This window comes from Battus philenor, unplaced genomic scaffold (genome assembly GCF_028537555.1).
Source record: "Battus philenor isolate CCGP_79_NKW_IND1 unplaced genomic scaffold, ilBatPhil1.0.hap1 SCAF_20, whole genome shotgun sequence".
Classification (NCBI taxonomy): Eukaryota; Metazoa; Arthropoda; class Insecta; order Lepidoptera; family Papilionidae; genus Battus; species Battus philenor.
The window spans coordinates 1,823,566-1,838,630 of NW_027181683.1; the positions used below are offsets into that span (position 1 = coordinate 1,823,566).

Genomic DNA, 15,065 nt, shown 5'->3' on the forward strand with positions numbered 1-15,065 from the left:
GATGTTGTTGCTGTTAGTCCGAGAGCTTTTACAGCTTCATCGGAACTGAGTTCACGGAGCGGAAGGGTCCGTGAACTTAAAAACCAAAAAGCTGGTCTAACGCGTACAAGTTACATGAAAACGTTTGCGCGTAACAAAGCGCTCTACCCGAATAGAGCTGTGTATTGTTTGTGTTGGTGTTTGCGACTTGGGACGGCAGCGTGGACCACAGGCGAGCCGAGGAGGGATCCGGATCCAACTAGGGCTCTCCCACGCTGGCGGTCGCTCTGTAAAAACGGGTATTGTGGTTGTGGTGTGGTGATCCTCCGTATGTTACTACTTGTAAGCTCATCGAGGAAGGTCCTCGTTCTATTTTTTCCTAATATAAATGTTTCATAGAACTGTGTATATATATATGAGACATATATTGTAGAATAACCAATTCTACCATCACAAATTATTATTATTGCAAATTTTATGGTTGCAATGCTTCAGGGTGGGCCTTTTATGTACTACCTGAAAACCCCAAACCCATTATGATGAGTACACTAGTAAGTAGGTCTCGAAAATTATAGAGAATTGATAGAAGTGTTGATGGAATTGATAGAAGAATTAATTCTGATTTCACCCGAAATGTCTTCACCAGTGTCATCGAAGGTAAGGCGGATTTAAATACGGTTTACGGGCCTATATTAACTCACGACGGGATTCGTTAAAGTTAGTGACACACTAAGTGTAATATTAGAAAATGCATGACATAAATTTAACATTTTTCACTTATATACAAGATTATAAGTGTAAAGGCTTCACAGGGGTGAAAGTGATAGCACATTTGCTGTCATTTAATGTATGTATACATATATAAAAATCATTAGTTTCAGATATAATAAATTACGTAATGATAATATGATAAGAAAATATTTATAAAATTCAGATTAATACACCAATACCTCGCTTTGCGTCGTTTCGTTTTGCGTTTTTTCCAAGTTGCGTCGCTGCTTAATTAGTACTAATTTTCGCTGTGCGTCGTTAGATTTTCGAGGTTGCGTTGTTTTGGGTTCGAGTCTTTAATTTTTTTTTGAAATTTTCTTTTTTTTCTAAAAGATGCCAATACTTGTTTCTAATTGCGCCATGCCATCAAAACTCGGGGATTCCCTTTCTAACTAAAAACAACGAAATTTTAATACAGTTTTATTTTCACTTTGTTTTGTTAATTTTAGAGTTCAGTTTCAATTACGTAGTGTGTTGTGATTTTTTTAAAAGAGAATAATAAATTTATATAAATTTTTTCGTGTTGTTTCTGGTTACAAAAAGGTAAATATTATTCCAATTTATTTATTGGCAGAGTTATATTATTTTTGTTTTTTAAACGTTTACTTTGTTCAATTTTCTTTTTAAAAAGTAGTACTTTCGTAACTCTGGAACCTATCTTCGATCTTTACATGGCTTGCTTTAGAAAATCTTAATTCACTTTGCGGCGTTTCAATTTGCGTCGTGTTTTTTGGAACGTAACCACGACGCAAAAAACGTAAGAAATAAATTAATATAACATATTTCAGTGTGATCAATTCAAATAGGGAGATTGGAAGCAGGTGTAAAAACTTCAAAGCTTTTTACACTTGTATCAAACCTTTTTTCTTAAATATTATTATAAAATTTCCACTTAAAAAATTCCATATGAATCAAAGAGTAAAATAAATCAGTTTTTTTTAAAAGATTGATTTATTGTAAACAGTAATATATGTATTACTATATGTATATAGCCGACATTGCTCTGATTGATAAGTTGAGATGGTAATAGGTAAGTAACACAGTGTAGACACATGGCCGATGAGATCTTTACGTTCTGGAGAAAGTTCCGCTTTTAGATGGTCCTATTGTATATCCATGAGTATGGTTTGTGTCCAGCTGTGGACATCCTATAGCTGTAATAATGATGATGATAATGAAACCGTCATAGAACACTTTTAAAATAAAATGATGTTGAAAGGGAGATATTTGAGCTACGGTTAACGAACGTGTGGATTAATGTTAGATTTGTAATTGACTATCGTTCCTATTATTACGTCCTGTGGGTTCTGACTCGGAATGAAACACCACTGGTTAACAAGAAGTCCTTTATTCACAAATCAGATGGTCACCCTACTTTAACACAAAGTATACTTTCGCTTAATCCAAACTAGGCTTCCAATTCGCTCAAGAATTCCCTGTCCAAATAACTTACTAAATAGTCACTTTGTATTGCTGATCGTAGATCTTAATCTTATAACTTGAAAACAACACTGAACTGTCGACATGGGGAGTACACCTATTTATACTACGGAGAAGGTTTTAGTAAGTTCCTCCTAGATCTTGATCTACCGTTGATTCTAGAGGGGTCCTATTTCCGAGGGTTCCGTGTTTATTGTGTAGATGGTTCTGCAATTCGTGGTATGTTACACTATTTAAACTCACTCTGAATGTAAGTTTTATAAAAAATTGGAAATAGTTGGAATCGATAAGAAAATGCATTAGTATATAGCCTTACTTGATTAGCCTATAATGGTATGTTGTGTATTTGTAATATGTGTACACTAAATCTTATTTCGACACTTGACAGCAAAACTTATTTTTTTATTTCAGAGTTCTAGTTGAAATTAGGCAGTTAAGGATGGCAAGGACAAGTAACTTACGTATCGTAATGTTATTAAAATCAACCCCCTTCTCCTTGTGTGTCACCAACTCAATTCTACCCCGGGAAAATTGTCACCGACAGCCGCCGGGTACAGTCAGCTATCGGCGTAGTCCACAAATTGACGGCTTAGCGGCAAGAACGAAAGTACACCGATCACCAACGTCTCAAGTTCGAATCCATTGTAAGTAATAGTATGTTATAAACCTGTTTTACATCTATAACAATCAGTGAAACAAGTGATAATTTCAAATATATATGTTAATATGAAAAAGGTTCATTATTACAGAATTCCATTGATTTATGGAAAGGATGTACCGTACCATATTTATTTACTTTATTTAGGCTATATCTAATAAAGTGTATATACATAAATCTGTCTTGTTAAACTATATTATAAGGTGTGTTGCTGTGGAGTTTCTTCCTGTTTCTTCTCCGCAACTATAATATCTTGCGATGCAGAATAGAATCTAATGTAAAACAGATTAAAAAATTATAAGTTGACGATCAATAAGAGTTTTAATGTTAAATGAATTTTATTTTTATCTTCATCATATTTTAATTGACAGCAAATGATCTATATCTTCATCACCTTTAAGCATTTAAACGCATTAGCAATCTTAACATATATAATCTATCTTTACATATATACTACAGACTTACCTATAGAATTATTTATTCTGAAACATATATTTAAACGATTTAATAAATTCTCATTACATTTTGATTTAAGTATATGTGTATGTAAGTATATGTGTATATACATACATACAAGTATTTTGTATATATGTATGTGTATAGTAATATACGTATTTGTATGCATGTATACCTTAAACTGCCCTCTCCTTCATGTGTCTCATCCAAGGATTATCTGGTAGTGATCGCCTCAAGCGATAAGACCGCGTCTCTTACTTCTATATAAATAGTTTCTTTTTTTTTTAGTCATTATCTATGGTGTACAATAAAATGTAAATAAATAATTTTTTTTTATATTCTTCTGTCAGACAATGGTGTTTACGAGACCCTCGTCCGTTCCGTACCCGACGGTCTGGCACCGCTTCACCGTGCGCCGGAACTCAACCACCATTAGCCTTCGAGTCCAGGACCTCACCGAGGACAAGTTCGACGAGGCCCTCGCTCTCCTCTCCAAACACTTCACGAGGGATGAGCCGCCTTGCAAGTATATAGGTTCGTATACTTACCATCCAAAACACTGGAATGTTTGATAACGGTTGTCATTGTCCAGAATGCTGATGATGACTTCTAGAATCTAGATTTGGTAGTTTAGAACGGTAGATTACTCGTAGATCAATGGACAACTCATAGGATCGGAAATGAGAAGATCCGTTGACGAAAAAAGGTCACGTCTTAAGTGGCAGCGAGCGGGGAACATCGCTTGATCAACTAACAGCCGTTGGAGCTGAAAAGGTCTCGAGTGGCAACCATGAGTTGGCAGACGCTTCGTAGGTAGGCAATGGGGAGGCCTATGCCTTGCAGAGGGCGTCCATCGGCTGGCATGACGATGAAGATGTTCTATAAATAAACCAATGCATGACGTTAATTGTTCTATCAGGTATCAACAATTATCCAACGGCAGTGGCTGAGCTGGAGAATCTGTGGCGGAAGACGATGAAGGATAAGCTTTCCGTGATCTGCGTAGAGGACAAGGATGATGGGTCCTCGGTTCTCGTTGGTGTCAACGTACTAACTGTTGCCTCCAAGGACGATAAGGAGGAACCGTTCAAGGTCAGTCATAATAACATCAACAAAACCTTTGCTGTACTGTTTCTAAGATGCTTGTGCTGTTAGTCCTAAAACTTTCACAGCTTCGTCTGACATGAGTTCAGAGCGGAAGAGTCCGTGAACTATAGCAAAATCTTTATTTTATATCACTTTATTCCCAGTATTAGTATGGTTAGTCAATTAGGTTATGTGATATTATGATCTCGGTCAGAGAAAAGAGTCCCGATTTCTTATTCTAAAAGAGTCTGTAACAGAGTTAATCATTTCAACCACTGCATCACCCTTAGTAATTTCCTCATGACTGAGGGTCATAGTCAATCATATCAAGTACAAGTACAAGTTTTCTCCGGCTTTTTCTTTTATCTGAAATATTTAGGTAGCCGTGTAAGATGGTTTCGCAAGCATTTGTAACTGCGTCAATACTGAATAGGCGATCTTCTTCTATCAGATTGCCGACAATTACATCTCTAGATTTTATGTAATAATATTATAACTATACATTTACCTGTAAATATATTACATCTGCGACCAAATACTATGTATAACCACTAAAAACGGAGCGCAGCCGACTTTAGCGTCTCCTTGAGTATCCTGACTATTTATTTTAAAGTAATAACACATATATTTACAGAATAGTGATAGCCCAGTGGTTGAGGAATGTGACTTGCGATCGTTGGTCGCGAGTTCAATCCCCGGGATACAATCTTAAATAATTCACACTTTGTGCACCAATATAGAATTGCCATAGTTCACAAATAAGTTTCCAGAGGATGGGTAGCAGTGTCCTCTGGGTACCATAACACCACACTGCTATCAACAACCAGTCTGCCAAGCGAGGCGATTATAGTATATCGCCCCATAGATATCTTATGAGAGACCTAGGGTCTTCGATAGACGCCATGGGTTGAAAGGTTGAATTTTAGAAACGTATTTTCTTACTCTATTATCGTTACATTATTTTTGGAGTGTATAATACATTCACACTTTTAAACCATTTACACCTATGGCCAATTTACCTGTATACAGTTAGTAAACTATATATCAGACGGAGGACAAGATATGGGCGAAGCTATTTGGCGCGGTCGACCTGGTGGGGCGAAGCGTCAACATCTTCGAACGTTACGGAGTGGACAAGTACTTGAATGCTTACGGTCTCGTGGTGGCTCCAGAGTGGAGAGGCTGTCATATCGGGAAAGAGATCCTTAAAGCCCGGTGAGTGGATAGTTTATGGTAGATAATTACCTATTTTTTTTTGGTTTCGGTGGGGGAAATCTTCCGGTGTTCAAGATGCCGCGCCTCTGGGGGAAGGACAGGGGTATATTGGATTCCTATCCACTAAACCTCCCCCCTCGGTGGTGGCCCTTTGCGCTATACGGGAAACCGCGGTATCTCCCGGTCAGGGATCGCCACGCGGTCTTCCCTCGTGCTGTGCTATTGTTTCTATAACCCGTCCCGGGGTATGCGTGTATACGCTACCCCCGAAACCCTCGTGGTGCTATCACGATGGTTCGAGACCACGTCGAACCATCGTCCGCCTCAGAGTCGCCGAAGCTAGTGGGAGTTTAGGGCCCCCACCCTAAACTCCCGCGACTCCGTTTTTGGTAGAGGATAGATAATAACCTAACCTAACCTAACCTCAAAATTTATAGTAACCAATTTTCCACAGTTAAATAATAAACTTATACTATTTCTGGATTATCGATTATGATAATATATTTTAAAAGTTTATTTAATAATAACTTGTAAGAAAATACATATCTTTATCTCGTAATTTTGTAAAATTAGTAACTTATTCAGACATATTCACAACCTACATACACAGATGTCAATTTAAAAAAAATCTGTTGCACATTCGAAAAATGAACAACAAATATTTATAACTGGTGTTGCAAAAGTAATATCATAATTTGTACAGACAGCCATTTTATAGTAAATTAAAAAAAGGAGCTTTGTTGTTGAAAAAAGTTTATTTGAAAGCGTAAGGTTGATGATGTTCATTAAAAAAAAGGATATCTCTCAAGTGACCACCTCCCGAGATTATGCACTAAGTTCGTTTTACGGAATTTCCAATTGTTGCGCGCAAAACACCTGACTCCTCCCTGTCATACGAGGCCACTTCTTGCGACATCTCTAGGAGACCCAGTTTGTATGAGTCTCTTGGCCAAATTCTTGATTGGTCGAACAATCAAGAAACAAATCGAACACGTCAACGAAATTCTCGTTGCGTTAAATTACACACTGAAAATTTGTCAAAAAAGCTGTGACAATAACTCACGTTCTTGAAGTGTATATCTCTATCGCTTTTCAACAACTAATTCCCTATATATCTACATCGCAAATGTCAAACCGCAGTGACATTTGACGCCATTTGAAAAAATTATGTCGCGTTCACATTATGACATTACATTTGCGCCACCGGTTACAGATATATTAAAACGCATTATAGGTACATATAAATCTCAAAGTTAATAAATGTGAAAATTTTTAAATTTTTTCATATCATTGTCCACACAGATCACTACTTGTACTCTTTTATAATGGAATCCTTTGGACTTGACAGGAGTCCACAAGATACCCTGGCTTTTTTGTGATATACTTCGCAACATCCTTAATACAGTTAGAGTAATTCATATCTATGCTTTAAAATCATGTAGCATTTAAGTATACTTCGTATAACTGGCCACTATGGCCTCAATAATTTGTTTAGAATAATTATTGCGCGTTAGAATTCAAATTCAAATTTAACGGATTATTGGAAACTGTCATCAGGGTACGTATTTGCTGCTCCAAAATGAGACCAAATGCAAAGATTACTGACGGCGTTCGAATTCAAATTCGAATAAGAATTTGTTTACGAACGCGGTAGAATCATTTTAAAATAAAAAAGAGTATTGTGGTCGTTGTGGCCAGCAATATGGAGCGTTCTTAAATAAAAGCTACAAACTTTTTAAACTTATTTCATGACAAAACAGAAACAGTACACGGGAGTGTATTTTGATTCCGTCACACAAGAGGGTTGCTAATTATATAAAGCCTAAGTAACGGTATAACAAGCCTGCTTTTATTTCTATAGCTAACCACGCTATGTACTAAACGCTATTTACTGCTATTTTTAATAAATTAATTAACGTTCGTACGCACATAGACTAGATTGTTGTGACGGCTTTAAAATTATTGCAATAACAATAATATAGAACAAAAAAAAAACAACTTTTTAAAATTTAAAACTGACATGTCATATATTTTTCTGCACGAAAACTTTCCCTTAGAAAATTCATCGTTATATATATATATGTACAATAATATTGTAAAGAGAATTTAATCAGAATAAATGAAATTCTTCATTATGAAATGCAGCTATTTTCTCAAACATTTCCAATATATTTAATAAAGAGATGACAGGGCGGGAATTTTTCTACGGCGTTTGAAATTCCAAAGATTCCCGCCAATGCGACGAAAGTACGATATTAACGCTTGGCATCCTGCGAATGCATCCCAGTACTCTCCTAATATACAGCCTCTATATCCATTAACGTTTTATTGATTCATCTATTTATGGGCATGTAACATGTATATATTAAAAGACAATATTTATGTAGGAACTAGGTAAAATTTAAAATAGGGTAATTAATTTTATCTTACTTAAAATATCGAAGTCATTTATATTTTATTTCAGTGCCATTATAGATAAACGTAAACGTTATTATCGATGAAAAAGTTTGTATATCTCCCAAAGAGGTCGCCACATTATAGAATATTTATAGAATCTGTTGTGTATTTGTACAAGAATATTTAGTTTTTTTGTGTATTTCTAATTTTTTTATTAATTATTAGTATTTTAAAAAAAAATTTGATTACTAGTGAATATTATATAACATACTTACCTTACCTTTCCCTACTTTCCAGTTATATGAAGATTTTTTCCCCATCTAAATGTAAAACTTTTAACGATTTTCATTTTTCCTTAATTATTTTAATAGAACTCTCTTTCCAAATATTTTTTTTTTTGTTTACTTTTTTATTACTATTTATACTATTTATCTTGTTTTTTGTATAACATACCGCTCTTATATTATGTATTCTTTTTCCGCCATATTTTATCTGTGGTAAACAATATTAAATGTAATACGTCATTTTGAAAAATGTCAACTTAATGACACATTGATTAAACTAAATATTTACGTATTTTCTAATAATTTATATTTTGTTAAAAAAAATTTCCAGACATGGTCAGTAAAACACCGGGAAAAAAGAAATGTATTTGTAATAAAATTGAATTACTGAAGCAGATAACTGGTGATCCTCAACCTTTACCGGTGGCTGAAATAAATAAAATACGTTTAAATTTGTTCACCGAAAGAAATTCTGATTATACAAGACATTTAGTGCTCCGAGGTAAAGATATATATGATAGATATCACAGAAGGATTCAAGATACGGATATAACGGCAATAATTCTTTACGTCAGAGAATCGCCGCATAGAATAACAAAGATCGATTTATGCTATAACAAAATAACAGATAACGGTTTTTTTAATCTGCTAAAACGTTTACTCATAAAAGGAAGATCGAGTGTTACAGATCTGAATATAATGAATAACAATCTTACGTACAAATCCATTGAGCACCTATCTCATTACGCTAAATATATTAAACTGAAGAAACTAAGAATAAACGGCAATGAATTGGGAACTGAAAGTGGAAAATTTTTAGCAAAACTTTTAATGGAAAACGATACTTTAGAATTCTTCGACATAGGCGAGACTTGTCAAACATTGACTAGCGTAGCACAGATTATAGGAGGCTTTAGAAGCGATAACGAAGGTAATACGAACATCAAAGTGCTCGATTTAAGCCGAATAATACCTTTGTTCAACCGTTATCCATACGAAAGCAAATGGCTCGCGTATCACATAGAATTTTTACTCGAAAGAAATTCAATTATCACGGAATTACATTTACAGAAAAATCAATTCATCGCACACGATGTTGAATATATAATTAGAGGTTTAAAAAACAATAAAACAATTCTATATCTAGATATTGGATATAACAGAATAGGAAATTACGGCGCGGAACTATTAGCTAAATATCTGTCTGAAAGTCCACAGTTAATATTTTTAAATATAGCAGGTAACGGTATTCAGGATATCGGTGCTAAATCGCTGAGTTATGGGTTGCCATATTCGAAAATAAGAGCGCTCGATATGTCAAATAATAAGTTGACTGATCAGGGAGTAATCGATTTTTTAAACACAATCAAGAAAAAATTCTTTTTACGATTTTTAAATATTTGGGGAAATGAATTGGGATATGGAAGTTGTGAAGTCATACAAAGAATGTTGATGAGTGGAACCTTATTTCAGGATACATTTGATGTAAAAATTTACGAAGTTGACGAACTGTTGTATGCTGCTTATTATCCCAATCCGGCAGACAGGAGCAAACATTTTTATTACTGCGAATTAGAATTTGGATACGCTCAGCCTATATACCACATCAAAAGAAATGTATTGCCAGAAAATGAAACTAAATCACATATATCATATACCATTCGCAAAGACAGCGAACCAGTAAATGTAGAATTTGAATCAACTTTATAGCTCAATTTATTTAGTTGTTACATATTTTTATAATAATAATAGTTATGATTTTTGCCTTGTTATTGTGTTTTATTTCTCTTTAAACTATTTTTTTATTTGGCGTTTTTTTTTAAATATTATGCGACTTTTGTATGTATTTATTTATGGGAATTACGCCTTTTGTAAAAATCTTTATGTATCCTTATAGACCCAAATTTTTTTATGTAACTAGCTGTACTTGTGACTTAGTCTGCGTGGAATTTAATAAAACATACTTTTTACTTTTTCGTTCAAGAATTTGTATTTTATTTTATTAAAAGTTGCCTAAATTATTCCTTATTACATCAGCTATCTGCTAGTATGTATCGTCAATATCAGTCCAGCCACTTCAGAGATAAGCCGGAACAATCAGGCAGACAGAAATGCATTGCATGTAGTAAAGAACTGTTATTTTAATATCATAAACAGACACACCAAATTAATTTACTTGTATTTATTGCAAAAGAACAATCACCACTTGTGATAAATGTCAAACGCACTTTCACACACTACAGTTCGAGACGGTTCTAAAGACGGTCCTTGAGATTTGACTAACATGTGAACGCGGTATTAGAAAGTCACAGGTTAGTTTCTAGATCTTTATACATGGCAATACTGAATTGATTTTTATAAGGTGATGGACCAATAGGAATAGAGATTTTCTCTATTGTAATTTAATTTAAATAAATGTTGTGAGAAGTAAAACGAATGATAGATTTTCTAATGCCGTTGGAACCGAAAGGTGTGAATGGCGACCCCAAACTTATAGACACATCGTGATACGGCTACCAATTAGGTGGATCAACGTGGTAATCCTATGAACATAGCCCAAGTGGCTATCCCTTCTGATACTATGTAACCTATCCACTGTCACTTGCCAGGTACTTTTGTTCGTCTACTAATGTCCTCATTCGACTTCATCGAGCGAATGTAAACTTAAAAGAAGCCAGAAGTAAAACCACGTATCAAAATTAAATATTGTTAATACGAGATATGTTGCTAGTCACAGCCTGAGGCGAGTAGACAGTTAGAAGCGGTAGGAAGTGATTGACAAGACGCACACGAGATATTTAATAACAGACGGCTTGACGTTTATCTATTTTTTGCGTTTCAATGAATTGTGTTTACAAAAAATGTTCGATACGTAATTAAAGTTTCGTATCCCTTATACATGGGACCAATTTAATTCTGTTGTTTATTAAGAATTGTGTTTTTTTGACATTTTTTTGGCGTACACAAATAATCACTATAGATGACCTAAACAGTAATATATGATTAATAATATAATTTAACAATTAATTTTTTTTGATACGGAAGCAGCTGTATATTTTGCTATTTCATTTCATAAATTTTAAGAGAGCATTGTAGACTGGTGCGCCTTATAATGAAATAAATATATGGTATATTATGATGATGATTCTTATTAAAAAATATGTTTTTTTTCCAGTATTCCAATCTGCAAGGCTTTGGGCATAAAAGTGACCGCCACAGTATTCACAGCGGCCGCATCTCAAGCTGTCGCCAAAAAGGCAGGATTCGTCGACCTCTTCGAGATAACTTACGAAGAGCTGGCCCAAAAGGGCTTCGTTTTCCCTGGCGTGGAGAAAGATACAAAGTCATCTAAACTAATGGCTTTGACAATTAACTAAACGCTATATAGTTTTCAAGAAAATTATTCAGTGCTGCCATTATGTTCCTCCCAGCTTCCAATTTAATTTATATATTACCGTAATTGCTAATATTACAATTTAACTTGATTATTCTAATATTTATGTTATATTTGACAATATTATAGCTGTGTGATATTAATTAATTTTAAGGTTATACAAATGTCATTTGTTATATTGATCTCATTAAATTATATTCCAAGCATAATTTACTTAAGTTCCTACACGAAGTTCAAAACGTCTAGTCATGTATACAATTGTAATCATTTATTATTCTTAATTTATTAACATTCTGTGTTTGTATTAAAAAAGACCATGTATAATTTGTACCTGTTAATTTGTACCTGTTGTTGTGTTAAATATTTATTATCAAAACATAAACATTTTTATTTAAAAAATTTACACATCATGACTTGACACGGTTATCAGAATATAAATCCCTCTGATAAAATTTATTTAAATTCATAATCATCATGAATAAATGAAAATTGTGATATAAATTTTAACATTTTAAAATATCAAATTAAAAAAAATACCATAACAACTATTCTAAGCTACAGGATTTTTTAAATTGATTATATTATAAAGTTAGAAAGCTTTCTAATAACCAAAAATTTTTAATTAAAAACCTGATGCCATCTCATGTTTCAATAGAGAATACTATGCTGCTAGTAAACAGTAATGTTTGCTACATTTATACCATTGACTGATTGAAATATCTATCTATATTAGTCATTATGACATGCTGTTATAAGTGCCATCTTGTTATGTATCTGTAGAAAAGTCATGATTTTTGTTAAAACTACTTAATAGTTCTTTATTCATTCAAGAGATGGCTCTTAGAACAGTTTAACTATTTTCTATTTAAGGCATTAATTATTGATACTATGTAATACTGTGTTTTTGAAATTAATTTTTTTATGTTTTAAAATTTCCTATAAAAGAACAATTTTTATCTTTGTATTTAATTAAATTGGATAAGGTAACACATGTTACAAATGGCGTCGCGTCCATGGGCCAAGGCTACTACGAGCTGTCAAACGGTTGTTGACTCTCGCGAGTGTTCGTTCAGTGCAGTGGCGGTTGTAAAAATTAGTGTCAATAATTTGTTTATGCGAATTTAGCGTAAACTGTGAGTATAAAATATAGGAAAATCCAATTTATATTAATATCAGTGAGATCATATAACGATTTTATTTAGTTATTATAACATTTTTCCTGTTATACATTTAGTTTAAGAGTTCTGCTTGCTATTTCTCAGTGTTCGATTTCGAGTAATTACGTGTTGTTGTTTAAAATAATATTGTGAGACGTAATTACGGTTTTTATTTATTACGAATTAAAAATTACGTGTTTTGTGTGTCATTGATAATGGAATGTGACAAGAATGGATGCTCCTCCATCTAGTGGAAACACATACCCCCTACTTTGAAGGTAAGTTTATAAATAATCATCTAATTACGTTCATAAGTAAACGTTACGACTTGACTTTAATCATATTTGTTATTTTCATTACGTAAACATTGTTTCTTTTACTTTTGATGCAGACGTGTTAATTCTATTACACATTTGTTAATGTGATTTCAAAATGATATTATTTACCTCTGTTTACAATAGTTACGGGTAGTATTTAAATAACAAGAAGCGTAATTACCATTTTAATTGCTAACTACTATAAGATACACCGACTAATATAATTGGAATAATTATTACAATGGATCTTAATAAGGCTTGAAAACTAATCTGAAGAGATTTTCTTAAATTTTTGTTTTATATTTTTCGTAAAATCTATCGTAATATTTCTTGAAATCCTTGTGTTGAGGATGACAAATTTCTGCTTAGTCCTTGTGTAGTTTGTACTCGAGATTTTTTTTCACGATGTTTATAAATTGTTTTCAGTTGTATTATGGTATCGAAATATCATATAACTAAAGCTCTTATATATACAAGGCTTCAAGGATTAGTAACAGATTATCTCATTAACAGACGTATTATAGCTAATTGTCTTATTGTGAAATGTATACCTTGCAGTAAACGTATGTCGTCTGATGTGATGATTGTGAGGTACACTTGTTAATTTTAATTTATCTTGACATATCGCAAATATTTTCGTATGTCGTAATATCGCCATTTTACTTTTATTTTCTGGTGGGGAATCCTACAAGGGATACCCTCGTTTTGTTCGTATAGTGGAATGGTTTTCAAATGACATTCAGACTATAGCACTAAGGTGAACTATAGAGTAATTTTCGTATGCTGTTGTAGTGACTAACTATTCCTTTTCTACGTGTAATAAAATAAAAAAATAAGTTATTTTAACGATATAATTTTATGTTAATAAGAAAAAAATTAGTTGTAATTTTTAAAAATTATTATTAACTGAATGTTTTTATTCAATGTCTTATAGCAATTTTTTAAAAATATCTTATAACTAACATTGTCGACATTTATTAAGATTTACGAAGAAGAAAAATAGGTTATGTTGTAAAATCATTTGTTATATGTGTAACAAGAAAAAATCAACAATTATACAATTGTAGATGCAGTAATTAAGTCTTGCGGATTCGACCTTCGCTGCGCATTGTACTCGAGCCGTTTTTTTTTTTCTCGGAAGATCTCGGGTTACGGGCGCGGTCGAGAATTGCGCCATTCGCGGCGCTCTCGGGTTGCCGCTTGAAGCGGACTGTAGGGTTGCCATGATTTGGGAATTTATAATTATTCCCGTTTCATCCACGAAAAAATTTCAATCTTATGTTAGAGCAAAATTGTATAATAAAACCTATGTGTATATTATATAATTTACAATTAAGTAAATATTAGTGCGTTTTCATTAAGTCTAAGAATAGATAGGTGATAAACTAGTTTTTATACAAAAAAAAATAATTATTTTTTGGCATTAAAATGCACTTAACCGCGCAATAAAAAAATCAATACGTCATTCATAAAGTTATTCTCACGACTGTCACAAACATTCATCACCATTATGTCAGCCGATACGACGCCCACTGTAAGGCATAAATCTCCATAGCTATGGCTATATTGAGACGATGACCTGGCTTGCGCTGCCCTGCCCCGTATCGTTGTTCCACTTAATGGGGGTGGGGGAGGGAACCCATTCCGCGTATACGGAGCTTACGGCAATCGGTTGCATGAGCGACATGCCCTACGAGGTCACTTGAGATGAGCAGTTCACCTTAGTTCTTCTGCAAATTTCCTAAATTTTTTCAACTTCCATTGCCCTCTGATGCATTTGTCATCATCGGCAATACACTGGTAAAATGCCTTCGTCTTCATATATTGGTACTTGGGAAGGTACTTGGAAAAATTTATAGGACAATATAAAGTTGGCTAGTAACTAGTAGACTATAGGAGAGAGCCTCTTAA

The 15,065-nt window shown here is 33.6% G+C and overlaps 2 protein-coding genes across 2 annotated transcripts; both read left to right on the forward strand.

Moving 5' to 3' along the window:
- Positions 1-3,657: 3,657 nt before the first annotated feature.
- Positions 3,658-11,663, forward strand: LOC137923077 (arylalkylamine N-acetyltransferase-like 2). The gene is made up of 4 exons (XM_068766209.1): positions 3,658-3,838; positions 4,224-4,396; positions 5,439-5,605; positions 11,462-11,663. The coding sequence occupies exons 1-4, from the start codon at positions 3,658-3,660 to the stop codon at positions 11,661-11,663; spliced, it is 723 nt and encodes a 240-aa protein (XP_068622310.1).
- LOC137922931 (leucine-rich repeat-containing protein 34-like) lies at positions 8,620-9,996 on the forward strand. The gene has a single exon (XM_068766042.1). It carries the CDS (start codon positions 8,620-8,622, stop codon positions 9,994-9,996), a length of 1,377 nt encoding a protein of 458 aa, XP_068622143.1.
- Positions 11,664-15,065: the final 3,402 nt, after the last annotated feature.

Excerpts from the sequence above, each read along its gene's own strand:
- LOC137922931 (XM_068766042.1), top strand. The coding sequence starts at position 8,620 with ATGGTCAGTAAAACACCGGGAAAAAAGAAATGTATTTGTAATAAAATT.
- LOC137923077 (XM_068766209.1), top strand. The coding sequence starts at position 3,658 with ATGGTGTTTACGAGACCCTCGTCCGTTCCGTACCCGACGGTCTGGCAC. Across the intron at positions 3,839-4,223 it reads GCCGCCTTGCAAGTATATAG|GTATCAACAATTATCCAACG; the intron begins GTTCGTATACTT and ends TTGTTCTATCAG. Across the intron at positions 5,606-11,461 it reads AAAGAGATCCTTAAAGCCCG|TATTCCAATCTGCAAGGCTT; the intron begins GTGAGTGGATAG and ends TTTTTTTTCCAG.